The sequence below is a fragment of the Schistocerca nitens genome, chromosome 5, assembly GCF_023898315.1.
Source record: "Schistocerca nitens isolate TAMUIC-IGC-003100 chromosome 5, iqSchNite1.1, whole genome shotgun sequence".
Classification (NCBI taxonomy): Eukaryota; Metazoa; Arthropoda; class Insecta; order Orthoptera; family Acrididae; genus Schistocerca; species Schistocerca nitens.
Genome location: NC_064618.1, coordinates 685,995,669 through 686,016,129, shown reverse-complemented (window position 1 = coordinate 686,016,129; position 20,461 = coordinate 685,995,669). Strand labels below are relative to the sequence as shown.

The 20,461-nt window shown below is 38.9% G+C and overlaps 1 protein-coding gene across 1 annotated transcript in view; it reads left to right on the top strand.

Moving 5' to 3' along the window:
• LOC126260962 (cytoplasmic aconitate hydratase-like) overlaps nucleotides 1-19,066 on the top strand; it is a 322,737-nt gene extending 303,671 nt beyond the window's left edge. Inside the window, exons 18-19 of the mRNA XM_049958487.1 lie at nucleotides 3,037-3,184; nucleotides 18,581-19,066. Of these exons, the coding sequence (XP_049814444.1) occupies nucleotides 3,037-3,150 (114 nt within the window). The 3' untranslated portion in view covers nucleotides 3,151-3,184; nucleotides 18,581-19,066. The remainder of the gene's footprint in view (nucleotides 1-3,036; nucleotides 3,185-18,580) is intronic.
• The last annotated feature ends 1,395 nt before the right edge of the window (nucleotides 19,067-20,461 follow it).

The window sequence follows — 20,461 nt, the reverse complement described above, 5'->3', positions numbered from 1 at the left end:
TTCATAAAAGAGAAATGTTTGCCCTTAGTTTTAAAGAATATAACACCAGGTCTAATTTTGTGCTTTGTTTTATGTATGTAATTGATTTTCTAATTTATTTCGATTATGCGTAGTTTGTATTTTTCATTATAGGGTGAAATCAGTAATTGTTTCATAACTTAAATTCTGTTGTTGACTTATAAATGAATATAAATTCTGTACTAATTGTAAACATTTGGAGGAACAACTAATAGTTCATATTAAAGGATCTATTTGGCTCTATTTGTAAACATGTCAGCAAAGCTAGCTCTTTATTAATTCCAAAGTAATTTCCAGTTTCATCAAAAGTATTGTTTGTGTAACTATATTTCTTAATTTCATGATTTAAACAAATAATACAGCTTACTCCTTGAAATAGAAGAAACTGTTAAAAAGATGCAATTTTTCGATTTATGCAGTTACTTTAATGAGTTAAGTTTTAATTGTAATTTCTGTAAATTAAACATCGACCAATGTGTAGTTTCAGAGCCTATTATTGTGATGATCTATAAGGGACTGATTTTTGGTCCCGAGACAGTCAGTCCAAGGCTGAGTTTCGGACAAGAAACCTATGTTGGTTAGAAGAACAACAATGCATCAACTTAAACGTGAAATAAGTGGTACACCAATAGGCCATGTGTTAAAGCAATGACAGTGTATGTTCAATTTATTTGAAAGACTGTGAAATGTGTGGTTAAGTTTTTACTGCTTGTAGATGTTCCAACAGTAAACTATTGTGGCAGTATGTTGATGTTTGCATGCAAACTATTAATGAGGCTTATCAAAAGTTAAGCAATAGAGCACTGGCCATATGACTGTGTATATCACAGCCACAAGGAGGTCACTCTTATGCATGTATGGCAAGTTTTGGCTAAAATAGAGAGAACAAGAGAAATTAGAATGCAGAGAAAATAATGTTAGTTGACCTATAACTGGTCTGTAGTTTGGACAAAGAGGAGCAAGTGAAATGTTGTTGCGCTTCATTTCAAAGACTGGTTTGCTGCAGCTCTCCATGCTACTTCCCATGTTACTCTATCCTGTGCAGCCTCTTCATCTCTGAGTAACTATTGCAGCCTACATCCTTCTGAATCTGCTTAGTGTCTTCATCTCCTGGTCTCCCTCTACAATTTTTACCAGTACCTCCTCATTAGTTACATGATATACCCATCTAATCTTCAGTGTTCTTCTGTAGCACCACATTTCAAAAGCTTCTTTCCTCTTCTTGTCTAAACTGTTTATCGCCATTGTTTCACTTTCATAGATGGCTACACTCCATACAAATACTTTCAGAAAAGACTTCCTGACTTTTAAATCTGTACTCGATGTTAAGAAATTTCTCTTCTTCAGAAATGCTTTCCTTGCCATCACCAATCTACATTTTATATCCTCTCTACTTCGACCATCATCAGTTATTTTACTGCCAAAATAGCAAAACTCCTTTACTACTTTAAGTGTCTCATTTCCTAATCTAATTCTCTCAGCATCACCTGAATTAATTTGACTACATTCCATTTGGCTTTTTTTTATATTCATCTTATATCCTCCTTTCGTGACACTGTTCATTCCGTTCAGCTGCTCTTCCAAGCCCTTTGCTGTCTCTGACAGAATTACGTCACCGACAAACCTCAAGGTTCTTATTTCTCTGGATTTTAATTCCTATTCCAAATTTTTCTTTTGTTTCCTTTACTGCTTTCTCAATGTACTGATTGAATAACATCGGAGATAAGTTAGGTACAACCCTGTCTCACTGCCTTTCCAACCACTGCTTCCCTTTCGTGCCCTTTGACTGTTACAACTGTCATCTGGTGTCTGTAAAAATTATAAATAGCCTTTCACTTCCTGTATTTTACTCCTGACACCTTCTGAATTTGAAAGAGAGTATTCCAGGCAATATTGTCAAATGCTTTCTCTATGTCTACAAATGCTATAAATGTAGGTTTGTCTTTCCTTAACCTCTCTTGTAAGATAAGTTGTAGGGTCAGTATTGCCTCATGTGTTTCTATATTTTGTACGGAATCCTAACTGATCTTCTCTGAGGTCAGCTTCTACCAGTTTTTGCATTCATCCGTAAAGAATTTGTGTTAGTATTTTGCAACTGTTACTTACTAAATTGATACTTAGGTAATGTTCACACACGTCAGCATCTGCTTTCTTTGGGATTGGAATTATTATATTCTTCTTGGAGTCTGAGGGTATTTGGCCTGTCTCATACATCTTGCTCACGAGATGGAAGAGTTTTGTCATGGCTGGCTCTGCTAAGGCTAACAGTAGTTCTAACAGAATGTTGTCTAAACCCGGGGCCTTGTTTAGATGGTCTTTCAGTGCTCTATCAAACTTTTTACGCAATATTGTAACTCCCATTTCATCTTCATCCATGTCCTCTTCCATTTCCATAATATTGCCCTCAAGTACATCGCCCTTGTATAAACCCTCTATATACTCCTTCGACCTTTCTGCTTCCCCTACTTGGCGAAATATTGTAGGTTATATCTAGTTGTTATTGGTTGTGCAGGATCAGGCTGTTCAGTTAATGTGGATGTTATCTTACAATAGGGTTTACTATGTGGGTTATAATTAAGCAAAAGCCTTTTTGTTGGGTGGGGACAAGAACATGTAGTGAAGAACCGCTTGGCCACACCGGCCAGCAGAGAAAGAGGATTCAGAAGCAAGTGGCACAAAGTTAATTGATTGAGGGGATCGTCTAGCAAAATTCATACCACAGAGGAATGCAAATAATGGAGTGAGTTAAGTTAAGTACTCTTCATTCAGTGAAAACAAAATGCTAATGACTCTGGTTTGTGCCAGCATAGCACAATATGGTCAAGAAGGGCATCAAATGAGTTTTAAAATTACCAGCATTTTTTTCTGACCTTCACCTAGTTTTTCAGCATTGTTGTGTAATTCCTGTCAGCTGATAAAGCAATTTAAAAGTGAATATGAATGATATTTGAAGCCAGTATTTTTTATCTTTTTTAAATTTGTTGTGTACAGAACTGACAAGTTTTGCAACTATTGTAGGTTGATGGTAGCCGCAGTTTCCAGGTTATAACAAGATTTGATACTGAGGTAGATCTCACATACTTCAGACATGGTGGCATTCTAAATTATATGATACGGAAGATGGTAAATTGAGTGACTCACTGTGAAAGTTACACTCGAATATAAGGTAAGAATACTAGTATAGGAATTAATTTATAAGCTGTTCTGAATACATTAATAAATTTATTATGTTATTTTAAAATACATTGTGATAAATTATCAGACAGTATTGTGATAATAGGACTATGTAATGCCAGATATCAAGCTGCACTATAATTTAAATGTTGCTTACAGTGCCAATAATGTGTGCGTGAAATTGGACATTAGGCTACACCGAAGTTACAAGCTATACTATAGTGGGATATTTTATAACCATGTGGGTTCACTCTTCTCCTGATTTTATGTCATTATTCCTTTCATAAGGAGATCCAGATTGTGAAAGATACCATTTGTGCTTTCCACTCTCCTCAGGTCTCGGATATTGCCATAAAAATATTCTTACACTTCAGATCTGTCAACAGTATCTTAACTTCAACATCTACCAGTTTTAGGCACTATTAAGCATTCACACATTTGAAAACCAAAGTAATTCTATTTTGTTGTTTTTCTTTTAAAGTGAATTCACAATCCTACAATGTGGGAGACTGGCAGTTGGTAAATACAATTAGAGGCAATGAGTGGCTGAAGTTTATACTCGTGCTTGTTGGGTGCAATATTCAGATCCTCAGACATGTGTAGATAACCTCACTTTTTTTCAGTCTCAGTGGAAACAGTGATGAGACAGAATTGCTGAAAGGACTAGTTGAAAAAGCAGGCTACTAAATCATCTTCGAGAAAATCAAACAGTGGGAAATCCAGGATCGAATAATGACGATATTATGAAGAGGATAGATTGCTACACACTATACAGGGGAGATGTTGAGTTGCAGACAGGCACAACAAAAATACTGCTAAACATGTAAGTGTTCACCAAAAAGGGCTTCTTCTAAAGTAGACAAAAACCACACACACACATTCATGCCAGCAAAAATTGCACACACATGACCACTATCTGTGGCCAAATTGTAAGCAAGTGCACATGATGGGAGAAGCAGTCTGGTTGGTGGGTGGTAAGGAAGAGCCTGGGGTGGTGAGCAGGAGGGATAGCAGGATAGGGATGGGGGACAGTAAAGTTCTACTTGTGGGAGCATGCTGAGACATGGTGAAGACAGACTAAATCAGCTATGTGCAGTCAGAAGGTTAGATGGGGCAGCAGTGTTGAAAAGGAGAGAGGTAGAGGAAAGGAAAAAAAGTGTGGATGCATTGGTGGAATGGAAGGCTGTATAGGTGAGTGAAGGACAGGGACTAACAAAGGTAGAGGCCAGGGGGATTACGAGAATGTAGGATATGTTGCAAGAGAGTTCCCTCCTGCACAATTCAGGCAAACTAGTGTTAATAGGAAGGATCCAAATGGTGTAGGCTGTGAAGCAGTATCTGAAGTGAAGAACTTTGTGTTGCACAGTATGCTGAGTAACTGAATTGTCCAGCTGTCTCTTGGCCACAGTTTGTCAATGGCAATTCATGCGGACAGACAGCTTGTTGGCTGTCGTGCCCACACAGAACTCAGCATAGTGGTTGCACCTTAGTTTGTAGATCACATGATTGCTTCTACAGGCAGCCCTGCCTTTGATGAGATAGTTGATGCTTGTGACTGGACTGGAACACATGGTGTTGGGAGTATGCATGGGACAGGTCTTGTATCTAGGTCTATTTCAGAGATATGAGCCATGTTGTGGGAAAGGATGGGAAGTAGGGGTGGAGTAGAGATGGTTGAGGATATTGTATAGGTTTAGTGGACAGCGGATTACCGTTGTGGGAGGGAAGAGGAGGATAGTGTGTAGAACATTCCTCATTTCAGGGCACAACGAGAGGCAGTCGAAAGCCTGATGGAGAATGTGATTCAGTTGCTCTAGATCTGGGTGGTACTGAATCAAGAGGGGAATGCTGCTGTTGAAATGGAGATATTGTTGGTGGTTAGAAGGTTTGATATGGACAGAAATACTGATGATATGTCTAACTTTCCGACTGTACCTAGTTGGCCTACCTTTTCTTCACTATGTCCCTGTGTGCTTGCACAAGCAGCACTTTACTCTCCCCCAACCCTGCTGTCCCTCCGCCTGTCTGCCCCAGCCCCCTCCTTACCCCCACCACCCGTATTTCTTCTCCTATCATGGGTAGTTAGTTGCAGTCTGGCCTCAGTGGCCAGAGACAGTGGTCATATTTGTGTGAGTTGTGCTTGCATGAATGTGTGTGTGTTGTCCACTTCCGAATGCTTACATGTTTAAAAGGCCTCTTTTTTCTGTACTACTATTCAGCATCTCCTCTGCTCTTCTGTAAGGTGACTAGCAATCTATCCTTTTTCATGGTATTGTCGTTTTTTGAGAAAATCAAATTTCTGATAAATATTAAGGTAGCCCCCAAGATAATGAAAACTAAATATGGAACAATGAAAATGACTGACAAATTGAAGTATGTAGGAGAAGTAATTGAACATTTCAGAGAAAGAACCCATTAAAGCAAGAGTTAATAAGATAAAAATAGCATATTAACTCACTAAGGTTGCTTGTAATAAATCAGTATACCTCAATGCAAAAGTTAGACACTGCTCTGCTGTATTCCTCCTAGAAGCATTTAATGCAGCAGAATTTTTGACTCTTAAAGAAGGCAATGATGGAAGCACTGGAAATTGCTAAGGAAAATTTTGGGACCAGTTGAAGAGCAAACACGATACAATAGATGTCATAATAGTGAGCTTGAACACACAGACGCGCATACTGGAAAAACTACAGATATACTTAGCAAAAGAAGAATAGCTTCCTACGGGCACATTCAAAAGACACATCCCAGCAAACTGACAAAAAAAGCTGTTCACTTATTTCAGTAAATTAAAAATGGATAAAACATTATGTAAATAAATTGAAAGGGGCATAGATGAACTCCAAATTACTCCACAATATTTTGAGGAATGACTGCCATTCAGAGAGAAACTGGAATGTTCCAAAGGTTTCCAGGAAAAACCAAGGAAGGCTATTGGATCCGCTTGGGCAGAAGAAAGAAGACGGACATCAAGAAATGTCAATTGAGATGTGGAAAAAAAGAAAGGAGAAACAGTTGAAATAAATGTATCCATAGTGGCTTGTATGTAAAAGAAAAGGAAGATAAAAAGTAATGTTTGTATGAGGAACAATATCAGAAAAAGTGAAGCTATGAGGTGGAATCCAAAATTTTCGGGACTGGTGCTGCCATCTGGAAAGTAGGAGTGGTAGATCTTTGCACTGCTATGTGGCGAGAGCTGCATATCTGATGAGTCAGTGTGCAGAGTGGCATTCAGCTGGGAGGACATGTTGCGTGTCAACAGTGATTTCCATCATACTCTGTGTTTGGTGTGTGGTGATTTTACAATGGCTCCGCAAACATAACAGTGCATGTGTATCAAATTCTGTACGAATCTTGGGAAAAGTGCTACAAAGGCCCTTGCAATGATTCAACAAGTGTTTTGGGGACAAAGCATGAGCTGTACGTGTGTGTGTGAGTGGCATGCTCAGTTCAGGGCCAGCTGTAAAGACATTGGACACGATGCTCACACTGGAAGGCCCATTAGCCGCACAACGCCAGACATTGTTCGTGCAGATCGACGTCGAACCATTCAAGACCTTGCGGATGAAGTGGTTATTGGTTGTGGGACATGTCAGTGAATATTGACTGATGAATTGGGCGTGCGTCATATCACCACAGAATTTATGCCAAGGATCTTGACTGCCGATCAGAAGGCACAGCATGTTGAAGTGTGCACGGACCTTTGTCAGACCGAATCTGATGATCCAATCTTCTTGTCACGAATTATCACCAGCGACGAGAGATGGATTTACGGTTATGACCCAAAGACAAAGCCACAAGCGTCCCAGTGGAAGAGTCCGGGCTCTCCAAGACCCAAAAAAGCGAGACAGGTGAAGAGCAAAGTAAATAGCATGATCATCATTTTCTTTGATACCAAGGGAACTGTACACAAAGAATTTGTCCCACCCAACCAAACAGTTAATTCTCCATACTACTGTGACGTTTTCCGCCGGCTCCGTGAAAACGTGCAGCAACAATGGCCCAAACTTTGGCGTCAAGGGAACTGGCTGCTGCATCATGACAACACGCCCTGTCACACATGGCGTAAATGGTGGGAAATTGCTTTCCAAGCACACACACAAGCTTCAGGACCAAGTTGGTAGTTCCTACTTTTTGATGGAAAAATACAGGATTACAGTTTTCTCGTGTGAATTTTTTTCTATCTGGTTACTTAGTTCATAAATACACTCTAATGTTTTTATGTCTACCTAAGCAGTTTAGCAGAAGTAAGAAAGCAATTACAAGACTTGGACGTATGTTATACACATGTGTATGACCTCAAAACTGCAAACAAGAAATATATCTTAACTTTAAATCATAAAACTCAGAAGGGATAAACACCCGCTTGCTAAGTATGTGGAGGGTCTCACCAAGGCCTTCACAGACAGGCACTGTCCTCCATACCTAGTCCACAAACATATCTCCCATGCCATTTCTCCCCACATCCACAATCCTCCCACTACTCCAAGAACCAGACACAAAAGTGTGTCTCGTTCATCACCCAGAGCCATCCCAGACTGGAACAACTTAACCATATCTTTTGTCAAGGGTTTGGTTACCTATCATGATGCCCTGAAATGAGGGACAATCTACCCAAGGTCCTTCCCACTCCTTCTAAAGTGGTGATCCGTCACCCAGCCAACCTCCACAACATCCTATTCCATCCCTATGCCAATCTCATCCCCAACCCATTGCTACAAGGATCACATATCTGTGGAATACCCAGCTGCAAAAACTTCCCAATCAACCCACCCAGCACTTCCTATTAAGGTCTTGTCACAGGTTTATCCTCACCCATCAGGGTCAGGGCCACCTGTGAAAGCAGCCATGAAATTTACCAGCTCTGCTGCAATCATTGCACAGCTTTTTACGAATGTTTAATACCAATCTGCACCTGTTATTATCATTCAAAGTAGTCACCAGCGTTGTGTAGAACCATTGCCACCGATGTGGAAGATGTAGTATACCGTTAGCAGATCCTGTTCTGTCGATGGTGCAAATGGAGCGGTCTACAGTTGTGGTGATTCTCATGTATAACTATGATGGTGTTATCCTAGCGCATTACATTCCTCCCTGACAGACAGACAGACAGTGCACATTTCATTTTTGGAGAATCACCTGCAACTAGCTTTGCAAAGAAGCAGCGACACTTTCTGTGCAACCCACCCATCATTTTGCACAGCAATGCGTGGGCGCATACAGCGCAAGCTGTGGCTGCTCTGTTCGGTCAATGGGACTGGGAAGTACTGTACCATCCACCATACTCCATGGACTTAAGTCCTTGTGACTTTGATTTGATTCCGAAGATGAAGGAACCACTTTGTGGCATTCGCTTCAGAACTGTTCCAGAGATTCAACCAGCAGTAAACCGCTCCATTTGCAGCATCAACAGAACAGGCTCTGTAAATGGTATACTACACCTTTCACATCACTGGCAACAGGTTCTACACATTGCTGGTGTCTATTTTGACTTCACAGTAACAGGTGCAAACAAGTAACTCTTCTGTATTGGTTGTGAATAAACAGTTGCCACTATTTTAAGTTCCAACCTTCGTATATTGGTATGACTACCAACTACCAACTGAAAGGTCATCACTAAACTGTGGGCAAGAGCAGAGTAGACCATCCTATGACTCAACATGCAGCTGAACATAATATTCTTTATTTAAGTGACTGCTTCACTACTCAATCCATCTCTGTCATCCCCTCCACCACCAGCTTTTCTTAACTGCACGGATGGGAGTTACCCTTACAACACATTCTCCACTCCCATAATTATCCCAGCCTCAACCTACGGTAACATGGTGACCCCACACACTCCACCCAACAGTTTCCACCCCCTCTGTCCTACCATCTCTTTCCCATTATCATCTCCTAGTCTCTTTGTTTGCTGCCCCCTGTCAGTGCACCTGCCCATCTTTAGGTAAAGATGGGCTCCTCTCCCTTTTGCTCCTTTTCCATGCCTCCCTTCCCCAAAACCTCCTGATGCTGCACCTGTGGGCTTTCTAGTTCCTGCCCTATCTGTCAGACTGCGTTCCTCTATACCCCCCACCTGAACACTACTATCCCTTCCCCTTCCCCACCCCCACCAGATTCCTTCTTGCATCCCACATGATAATTGCATTCCGGCCCAAGACGCTGGAGATGATGGTCGTGTGTGCGTGAGATGTGCTTGCCAGTATGTGTGAATGGTCTCTCTCTTTTACTGATGAAGGCTGTGACCAAAAGATTTGTGTAAGTGCCTTTAATTGTGCCTATATGCAACTTGACATGTTTTCTTTACAGTAAGTAGCAATATGTCTTTTTCTATGTTGTTGATATTTCTACCTGGAGTTTCCAATGAGATAATCATCTTTTATAAAACAATGGAAACTCCGGGTTGGAATATCTACAATTTTATGAAAATTGCTACTCTTTGTAAAGATGTCATGTTGAGCTGCAGATAGTCATAATGAAAAGGCAGTTACATGTAGGGTGAAGCCGTGATGATTTTGGGTGTGGAGAACGTGTTTCAAGGATAACTATCACCTTCACAGTTCTTAAAGGATGGTGGTGGAGCTCTTCTGAACTGCATAGATTAGAGCTGTCCTTAACAACACACTCTCCACTCCCAAAATTATCCCGGCATCAATCTAAGTATCTTACTGTTCCCACATCCCCCCCCCCCCCCCACACACACACACATCCCAAACTGTTTCCACTCCATCTGTCTTATCATATCCTCCTAATTCACATCCCCTCACACTCATTGTGCACTGCTCTTTGCCACCATACCCACCAGTCTTTCCCCCTCCTCTTCTGCCCATCTTTCCTGCTCCCCACCCCACCCCCTCCCTCCCACCGTCCCCCACAGCCTTCCAATGCTGCATCTGACAGCTTTGTCCTGCTGCCATCTAGTCCTTGCACAGTCCCGCCTACAGTGCTCTTCTCTCCATCTACCGTACCGTGCTATCCCTCCCCCTTCCCTGCCCCACTCTGCACTGCTGCTTTCATTCAACAAGACAGTTGCATTTTGGTTGGAGTGGTCATGTGTGCATGTTTTCTTTTCGGCAGAAGACTTTGGCTGAAAGCTCGATGTGTAACAGTTATTTCATTGTGCCTGTCTGCAATGCAATAGGTCATTGTTATGGTGGGTAGCAATCTGCCCTTTTCATAATATTGTTACTTTTTATAAATGCCATAATGAAGTTAAATGTGTTTGGATATCGTGTGACATAATAATAAATAATTGTATGGGACATGACAAAGAGTTGAATCTGCTCTTAAATTTATGGTGTGCTGTTAGGTCCCATCCTAAGCTACAATGGAAATAGTCATATCCTGAAAAAAGTGCAAAAATTGTGTAATAGTTGTAACTGCTTGTTAATAATTCCAGCCATTCTTTATCAGTTGCCAATTTAGTTACGTTTATCATATACATGTTGAATGAAAAAATTCATAAGTATCGTGAAGATTCAAGAGAATGCCAGGTCACAGAATATCTGGAACTGAAAGCCAAATGGGAAATGAGATTTTGGAAGACCTTGAAAAAGATGGGAGTGATTTTGTTTGTGCTTTTGGAACAGGCAACAGTCTAATGCTTGAAAGGAAGATGATGATGTACATGATAAACATTGTCATTGTATTAAAACAAGAAATGTTTGTATCTCTTTGGATTTCTGTTAAGAATCTTGGAGGACGAACATTACATTTCTGTTTGCCAACTTTTTATTACATTTGATCTAAAATTAAACTTCACAGAGGTGTTAAAAAGACCTTTGTTGTTAGCATATCATTAGTTCCATTGTTTTTAGGATTCTCACAACATTGAGTACATTTCATAAACAATTATTCAAACTGCACCAGTGTAAGCTGTGACAGTACCTAATGGTTAAGGCCAAGTAGTTGTTTTCCAAACAGCAGTCCATATGAACAAACCAGTTGAGTCTCTACCTGTGTTTATTCCTATTATATGTACTCGGGCTATGCACAAACCTGTTAAAAATGAATAGCTCACTGTAGTCATAGGGTCGAGCCCCAAACGTCTGCTTTCGTGCCCCACAGTTAATTCGCTGCATATAATAACCTGGAGATGCGATCCTGCAGTCAAATAGTCATTGCGTTGGCTAGAACTGTGAGTTTATAAAATAAACAGAAATACAAAATACATGTTAAAGACATATTATAATACCATTGGCTTTCAGATTAAAGTTAAGTGAATAAAATAATCTGTTCTAATGTCTGTAATTCAAGTAGATGACAGAGAATCATGTTGAATAATATTTATTCAAGAAAGGCGTCTCAAATAAATGGGAAGTTTTCCCTATGATATTCAGTTTAAATACGGACAGAAAATGCAGTAAGGTTATGTTGAGAGCACTATAAGAATGTCAACAATATCTCCAAACTAAATTGTTATCAAAGATACGTGAAACCTAAGTTTACTTTGTGATGACAATACATGAAATATTCATTGGCTCAAAACAGTTCAGAGTTCAATATGATGCTTCATAAACTGACACATGTGATACAGTGAATCATAACTCATACTCCGTCTATCCTCCTATTCTGGAGCACATTCAGACCTCTCGAAGCATAAAGTCCCTTCAAAAGTTGAAGTGTGGTAGCAGCCTTTCACCATCCAGAATCAGTCAACTAGAGGACCGAATCACGCACATTATAGCAAGCAGGCCTGCCTGCCTTCTCCAAGAACTCGACATATAGGGTCAGAATCGCTTCTTGAGCCACAGAACAGTCCCATTCCCCACTTGATTCTTGTAGTGTTCAGCTACTGTCTGCTTTTCCATTGACTGCAGGCTGACCCCACCAAAAATACATCATTGTTAAGCTCTACAGACACTATTTGACTTGACAACTTCCCGAACTGAACTAATATATTACAACAAGATTTACATAAAGAAAAGTCAAACAGTTGGTTACATTCGGATTATTTACAATAAATATAAGTAATAGTTGACTCATAAATAAATAAGCCAGTTTTGTTGTGCTAGTGTGCTCATGATAAATGACAATGAATTTTCATTTAATATTGTTTAAACAATTATTTATGCCTTCTTGACAGATGTGTCATATGGTTCTCTTTTTCAGTGTAGTTTCTGCTAACACAAGTGATTGACCACTTTTAAATTAACACAAGTTTATAGCACTTGCAGTCAACATTTAAGTAAAGTTACTGGAAAAATGGTAAATTGTTCATTAAATAACTACACAAGTATGACAATATGTGAAGTTTTCATATTATATTCATTTGCTGTATAATTGTGGAGATTATGAGGTTCTGTCAAACATTTGTGTAATGAAAAGACAAAAAAAATTCAATAAATTAAGAAATAAAATAGGTGCTGATAGTGGCTCTCAGAGATGATAGCTACAGTGCAATGCTATTATCTGAGATATTGTATGTATAGATCACATGAATAACTTAAGTTATTAACTCAGAGATTCAGTGTGAAAATGTTCATTCGCTATGAAATATTAACTTCTGTAGTTCTAAAGATATTGAAATATTGTTGTGTCATTGGCTGCGCATCATTTTCTCAAAATTGCAGATGATTTACTTTAATACTTGAGTGTAAATTATTATAGATTCTGAAAGAACAGTAAGAAGCAATCATTCAGCTTGTCTGACACACTGTCATTTCTTGGTGCATTGACTCCTGCATAAAAGGCCATGCAAATGACAGCCGTCCAGATTCCTGTCTTAGGGATTTACCCATTTCTGGTGATACTGCTTGTCTTTGTACCTAGCTGGCTGGAAACAGTCATATAACTGCGCTGGCCGCAGCAGACCCTGAGCCCACTACCCCTCAGCCATACAACAATTTCACGTTACCTTGTACCTATTCTGGGCTGCCAAATTGCTCGTCTACATATGCATAACATTACACACCTTCACTTCGGGGGCCAAGTTAGTGAGCTAATGTGCCACATTGTGGCACTAAATTTGACATTCTTAAATAACATAATAAATACATACGTAACACAGTAGAATGTACTACTTGCTTGTCAGAACAGTAGTGTAAGTTTTTGAATGTCCATCCTTCTGATTGATGGTCTGCGTGACCTCAGCCATTCAGTTACACAACAAAATTAAACACCTGCAGCTGTCATTTTGATGTTACTTTATAGGGGGTGTTCAAAAATAAATGAGCCGGAGACATAATTACAAAAACCGGTACTTGTATATTAGAAGTATTGACCCTGGCTGTTGAGACACTTGTCCCACTGTGACACAAGGCGGTGAATGGCTGTCTCATAAAATTCCTGGGGCTGTGATGTTAAACAGTTCCGCATGTACAGCCAGACGTCGTCGTCATCTTTTACCAAGATGGCCCCCTTCTGATTCACTTCTCGCAGCATGGGACAACAGTGAATGCCAAGAGTTACTTGCAAACCTTGACCACACTTAGCCAAGCAATCAAATCAAAATGACCGGGCAGTCTCACCCATGGAGTCATTCTGCTCCATGACAATGCAAAGCCTCATACAGCCAACAGTCATGGCATTCCCACAGAAATTCAAATGGGAGGTTCTCGACCACCCTCCATACAGCCTGGCCTTCTCTCCCTGTGATTACACCATTTTTGGTCCCCTTAAAAAGGCTCTGAGGGGAAAAAGATTCACTTCGGACGATAACGTCCAGCTGTACATGCAGAACTGGTTAACATCGCTGCCCCAGGAATTTTATGAGACAGCCATTCACCACCTTGTTTCACAGTGGGACAAGTGTCTCAATAGCCAGGGTCAGTACTCTTTAAGATACAGGTACTGGTTTTGGTAGTTATGCCTCCGGCTCATATCTTTTTGAATACCCCTTATACTGTACTGCAACCAGTTTTGGTGATTCAAAACACCATCTTCAAGCCTTAACTGGCACTGAAGAGGTGAATGATCATGTATACAATGGGAGTTCTCCCCCTCAGCATCAGTTAAGACCTTAAGATGGTGTACTGGCCGCAGGCATTTCATTTTATTATGGGACAGTATAAGTTTCTTTCTGGTGGTGTATGAAACAGCATTTACTGCCTAGGATATGTCATAACACCTTATCAGCATGCATTTACTAAATCTAGTAACACAAATTATAAAAATTATGACATACTAATTAAATGCCCAAATAAATACCTAATTTTTGTGTAAATTTCAAGTCAGTTTGACATTGTCAACAGTTTTAACACTTCTGTTATCATGTGATGGCATGTTTTTGCTTTGACCACACCGTAGCACTTCACCATCACCAAGACAGCATACGATCAGTGTCCTGATGTCGAAGTATATATAGTTCACTTCCAGCCACCTCTACAAAATTTTGTGGCCCCTTGACCATGTACAGTATCGAACGTGGATCAATCCGCAGTCTCTGTCAATGCTGAAGGATGATATCTGTCAAAATACTACTGTTGTGTGGTTAGCAATAATCATATGACTTCCTGAATCCCCACTTAATGCCCTCTTCAGTGGATTTGATACATTCACAAATGGGATAGCAAGCAAAAACTGATTCATAGGTTAGGCTAAAAACTAGATACAGCTCAACATTTCAAACACTCTGTCCATGTTCCCACTAGAAAACACGATCTTTGTGCTATGAAATTTGTTCGATACCATAAATCAATTAACATTTTATCATTTCTCTACAATTTTGCGCATAATTAGAAACTAAAAGCAGTATTACCTTGTGCAGAAATGTCCTTTTAACTTTATTTGCAACACAGCAGATAGCTGGATCATACATTCAGCAATTGCTCACACATATTTGCACTACAATACCATTTAACCCCAGAATTTTACATATATAAATTTATTCAAAGCCCTTCAAAAATATGATACATTATGTAATTAACCTTTGTAATATACCCTCAAAAACTTAGCTTATGCTTTGTAAGAAACACCATGTTCTACTCCCACAAACAGTTGAAATTTAATGAGGTCTGATGACCTCCACACACCAAATTTTATGCAACCAATAATTACAAATAAACTATATACATCACCCAGAAAAATGCATCTGAAATATTATAAATAACACATTTAAATAACCCCATGAAATTTCCCCCCAAATTTATGTACAATAAAATTTGTATTTCTCACCTACATATATAACTAGATTAATTAAATTCTGCTGATCTCCGTGCACCAAGAGTTGTAAAGTCAATGTTGGCTCTCTCCTTGCTCTAAGTTGTGCCTCCATACTTTATCACCTACATCTTAAGTTCACCAAATTATCCCTTACACAAAACAGAAATAAAACAAAAGTTCTTGAAACTACACATCAAAATAGACTTATTTACACATTTATATTAATACCCATACCATTTGTATTTTACATGGTGCAACTCTGCCACTGTTGCCTGTTACAATATCTGTCTCACCAAAGTGAGTCTTTCCTCCTTCAATATACATACAAACTTTGTGACAACTGATGGAACACCAGTTTCATATTCATGAAATGCACACTTTTTTCTTTATCAGTATTGTTTATTTCACTTACAGGGCACATTTTTATTTTTGCTTCTCAATAAACATTGCTCCATCAAAAGATTATTTTCAATATTCCTCCCTTTCTCATCCATATCTATTGTACACTTCATCACATCAGACCAACCCTCAATTTCATTATCAACATCGAACAATTCTGTAAATACTTCCTTTGTCCTGGTTTTGTCTTTCCTCCTTTCAGGACCTCTTTTTGCTTTATACTTCTTCCATGCCCAACAGCAAGGCAGTAATGTCTTCAATATTTTTCCACACCATCCCCAGTCATTAATAGATTATTCACCTTTTTACTTGCCATACCATTCAGAACTAACATTGTCCCCTAAACAAATACTTTCCTCACTATCCACTTCTATATTCTCCCGATCCTCCTCTAAATTATCTGTAGGCTTTAAATTGCCCTCAGAATCCTTCATTTCATCATCCTGAAAGCGTTCATACACTGTTCCCCTCCTCTGAAGTAGTGGTGTCACTAGCTGCAACATTCTCCCAATTAGCCACACAACTTAAACATCGTCTCTCTTAAACAAATCATCACTTATTTCCACCAAAACACTACAAACTTTTATGACAATTAACACCATTAACATCCTCTGATAGCTCATAAGCTTCTTTACTTAAAATATCCATTACATCCATTGATATTTTATAGAATTCACCATAAATAGCTCTGTCAACATCTGCCAATGCACCGTATAAATTGCTGCTACTAAATCATTCCACATTTGAAATCACAGTATACTTGAACTGCACCCAACTCAGAACCACTTTTGTCTTCATTACTTTTTCTCTGCTCTCAGATGCTTCCACCACTTTTTACATTAATATGCCGTCTAACACATTTTCACATTCATCCTTCCACAACATTCATAATTCATGCTTTTATCAGCACCCATCATTGCACTTCCATCAGTGGAAATAAATGCACAATTTCTGTCCTCTGAGATATCTAGATCTGTAGCTTCAGCCTTCGCAACTTAAGCACTAAAACATCACCTTTACCTCTCTTAACAATATTTCACCCACATCCGCCGATATGTAATAAAAATCACCACCAGCTGACAAGACTGTTGCTATGCCGCCTTCAGAAATTCTTTCAGATAGTTCCATTGATACACCACAAAATTCATCATCCAGCAGAAGAGCCAACAGCTTCGCTGCTTTCACATGTAGCTTTACCTATTTTCTCCGATACAAAATCATCTACATTACTTTCACTTACATTACTTTAATTGTTGCTACTGACTAGTGCCTCATCAGAATTCGTCATACATTCCACCTCCAACAAATTCAGATGCACCTCTTCCTCTCTTCTGATCAGTTTTCCACCAAACATACGTTCATTCCATCAGTCACTTCCCTTTCACAAAATAAATTTTTCAGCCCACGTCATTAGCAACCCCCTTTATACATTTTACAATATTTTTTGCACCCTCTTTATGGCTGCAATGTTTAAAATTATTCCTTGTTTTATTCCTGTAACTTCCATGTTCAACATTTGTAGCTTGTATGTCAAATTTTTGACCCACAGAATTTTGAAAATAACATGTCCTGGTTTATTGTGCCACCTCTGGACCGGAGATGTGGCAAGTTCTAATTTCTCGACCTTGTATTCTGGTGTTACATTTCGTGAGTCTCCTACCCCTCAATACTTTGTTCTTGGTTTTGATTTCCATTATTTTTTTTCCTTATACGAGGGTTGGAACTTAAATAGTGGGAACTATTTATTCACAACTGATACAAAAGAGTTACATGTTTGCACCTGTTACTGTCCTTCAAAGTAGTCACCAGCGTTGTGTAGAACCCATTGCCAGCTATGTGGAAGGCGTAGTATACCTTTAGCAGAGCCTGTTCTGTTGATGGTGTGAATGAAGTGGTCTACTGCCTGTCGAATCTCTGGAACGGTTGTGAAGCGAATGCCGTGAAGTGGTTCCTTCATCATCGGAATCAAATCAAAGTCACAAGTACTTAAGTCCAGGGAGTATGGTGGATGGCACAGTACTTCCCAGTACCATCAACCGAACAGAGCAGCCACAGCTTGCACTGTATGCGACCACGCATTGTCATGCAAAATGATGGGTGGGTTGCGCAGAAATTGTCGCCGCTTCTTTTGCAAAGCTGGTTGCAGGTGATTCTCCAAAAATGAACAATAATATGATTTAAGTCGTTCGGACTTTGATTTGATCCTGAAGATAAGGGAACCACTCCGTAGCATTCGCTTCAGAGCTGTTCCAGATTTGAAAGACATTAGACCGCTCCATTCGCACCATCAACAGAACAGGCTCTGCTAACGGTATATTATGCCTTCCACATCGCTGGCAACAGGTTCTATACAACGCTGGTGACTACTTTGAAGGACAGTAACAGTGCAAACATGTAACTCTTTTTGTATCGTCAGTGGATAAATAGTTGCCACTATTTAAGTTCCTAATCTAATTTAACCCTCGTATACCCATCTTCACTTACAACTCGGGTGTATTGTCTTCGAAGTGAAGGTTGCGCAGTGCTTGCTTCTCTCTCTGACAACTTTTTTGTTCATCTTTCTTCCTCAGACCAAGTGTAATGCTCTCCACATGTATACTAAATGTCCAACCTTTTCAACAATTCTATTTTCCCTTTTTTGGTCCAGAAGGAACATATGTGCAGAGTGATATAGTTAATGTAACTACTGATAGATTGATGTACTCTTTGTATTCTATGTGATACCATGTCATACTTCTGCTCCTTTCAGGTGGTTTAAATACGGGTAGTTTAAAGTTGTTCAACTTACCTGTAATGTTCGTGACGATTAATCACTTGCTCTTTCTTCTTATAGTAATAAGAAAATTACGTCAGTCAATGAATCCGTATTAATAACATGTTTTTGTTACAGGTCTATATTTGCATCAAAATGGTACTTCATTACTGAACTGAGGAATATTTTGTTTTCATTGTTTACAATAAAATTGGTATAAAGGGTTCATTAATTGGGACTGAATTGTATGTACTCTGGAATAAGTGATTATGTGAGTGACAATTCTCAGAGTTAAAACAAGAGAACAAAGGTTCATTTATTGCATTAGTTGTGGGCCAGTTTTGCATTAAATGATGATTTTATACCTTTTTATTTTTGTATTTGAGAAATACATATTTTAAGACTGATTTTATTGACGTAGACAATAATACCTACTTCATTCTCAGGATTTTGTTATAACTGATGTGTATCATTAAAACAGAACCTGTATGTATATGAAAAAATGTTTGTATTGAAAGAAATAAGCTGAAAGAAGGTGCCCTGCCTCATATGAATCATTTACAACACAGTTTTAAGAAAATGTATATTTGTTACCAAAAATAAAGTTATCACTATTTGAGAAAACTTTCTATTTTGAATTCAATTTGTTTGTCACAGTTAGAATAGTGAAAATCTTGTTACCATTTGCATATTTCCTATATTCCTAAATTGATGCAGTTTCCATTAGGGCAGTGGCCACTATTAAATGGGTACATCTCATAATAATTGATTCCATACTTTTATTATTATGTAATAGATGTTATGTAATTCCTTTGTGTGATAGGAAAGCATTCTTCAGAAATTTATTTCAGGATGAAGATGTACTTCTTGATAGTAATACCTTTGACTGAGTGACTATTCTGTGATTTAGTGTGCACAAAAGAATAGTAGTTTTCTGCAAATATTTAAAGTTGTTTTGTAATTCATACATGCATTACCTTTTTGTTTAGCTGTGTAATTGGAGATTTCTTTTTCTGACTTGTATTTTTCAAAGTATCGTTTGAATTTTATATAGCATACCGTATTTACTCGAATGTAAGCCGCACTCGAATCTAAGCCGCACCTAAAAAATAAGACTCGAAATCAAGGAAAAAAAAATTACCCGAATCTAAGCCGCTCCTGAAATTTTAGACTCGAAATTCGAGGTGAGAGAAAAGTTTTAGACCGCCCCTCCAAATCGAAACAAAGTTGGTCCATTGTAACGTGAAACACAATTGAGGTCGAATGGATGAAGATACAGCTACAGTAGTTTGGTTCGAGTCGTAAGCTCAACAGTTAAGCTTTACCAAGTAGCCATTGCTGTGTGTCAGGCGCTCCGTCCGTATTTATACGGGTACCCTTCCTTTTTCACGTGCTTCGTCTGGTTTGAATCGATTGCTTATTTTGCTTTGATCTGATAAGTGCCGTTCTCTTTGTTATAGTTGTTTATGTCACTCTAAGCTGAAAATGCATTATTGTACTGTGTTGTGCATTGTTTGTCGCATTCTGATAACGAGTGTTTACGGCCTGTCGCCGCTCGCGGCGTGGCTTGCTTAGTGCGCACTACCGCCGCTTACAATAAAAAAAGAGAGAAATTATCTCATTAGCGAAACAATGGCAAGAGACTGCTTTTTGTTGTTTGCCGCTTTCTTTGATAATGATCAACAAAAACCAAATAATAGCTGCGTATAATAGAAGATGTTCTGAACGAGAGTTTAGCGAAAATTTTTCTCCGTTAGAAAATCTTTGCAGACGCCTCTTTAGTACATTACAGTCTGCACAGAAATTAGAGTCATCTTAGATTTAAAAATTTAGGCAGTTGCCGTGCTTCATTTCTGACTGTATCACTATACAGCATAAGAATAATACGAATATAAACATGACATGGTATGTATATTCTTCCGCGTCTTCTCGGTCTAGTTTCGTAGTTTATCAGGCAGACAGGATTTAAATGAGGTAGCAGCAAACACGAAAGAATACCTGGCATAATGTTTACATTCT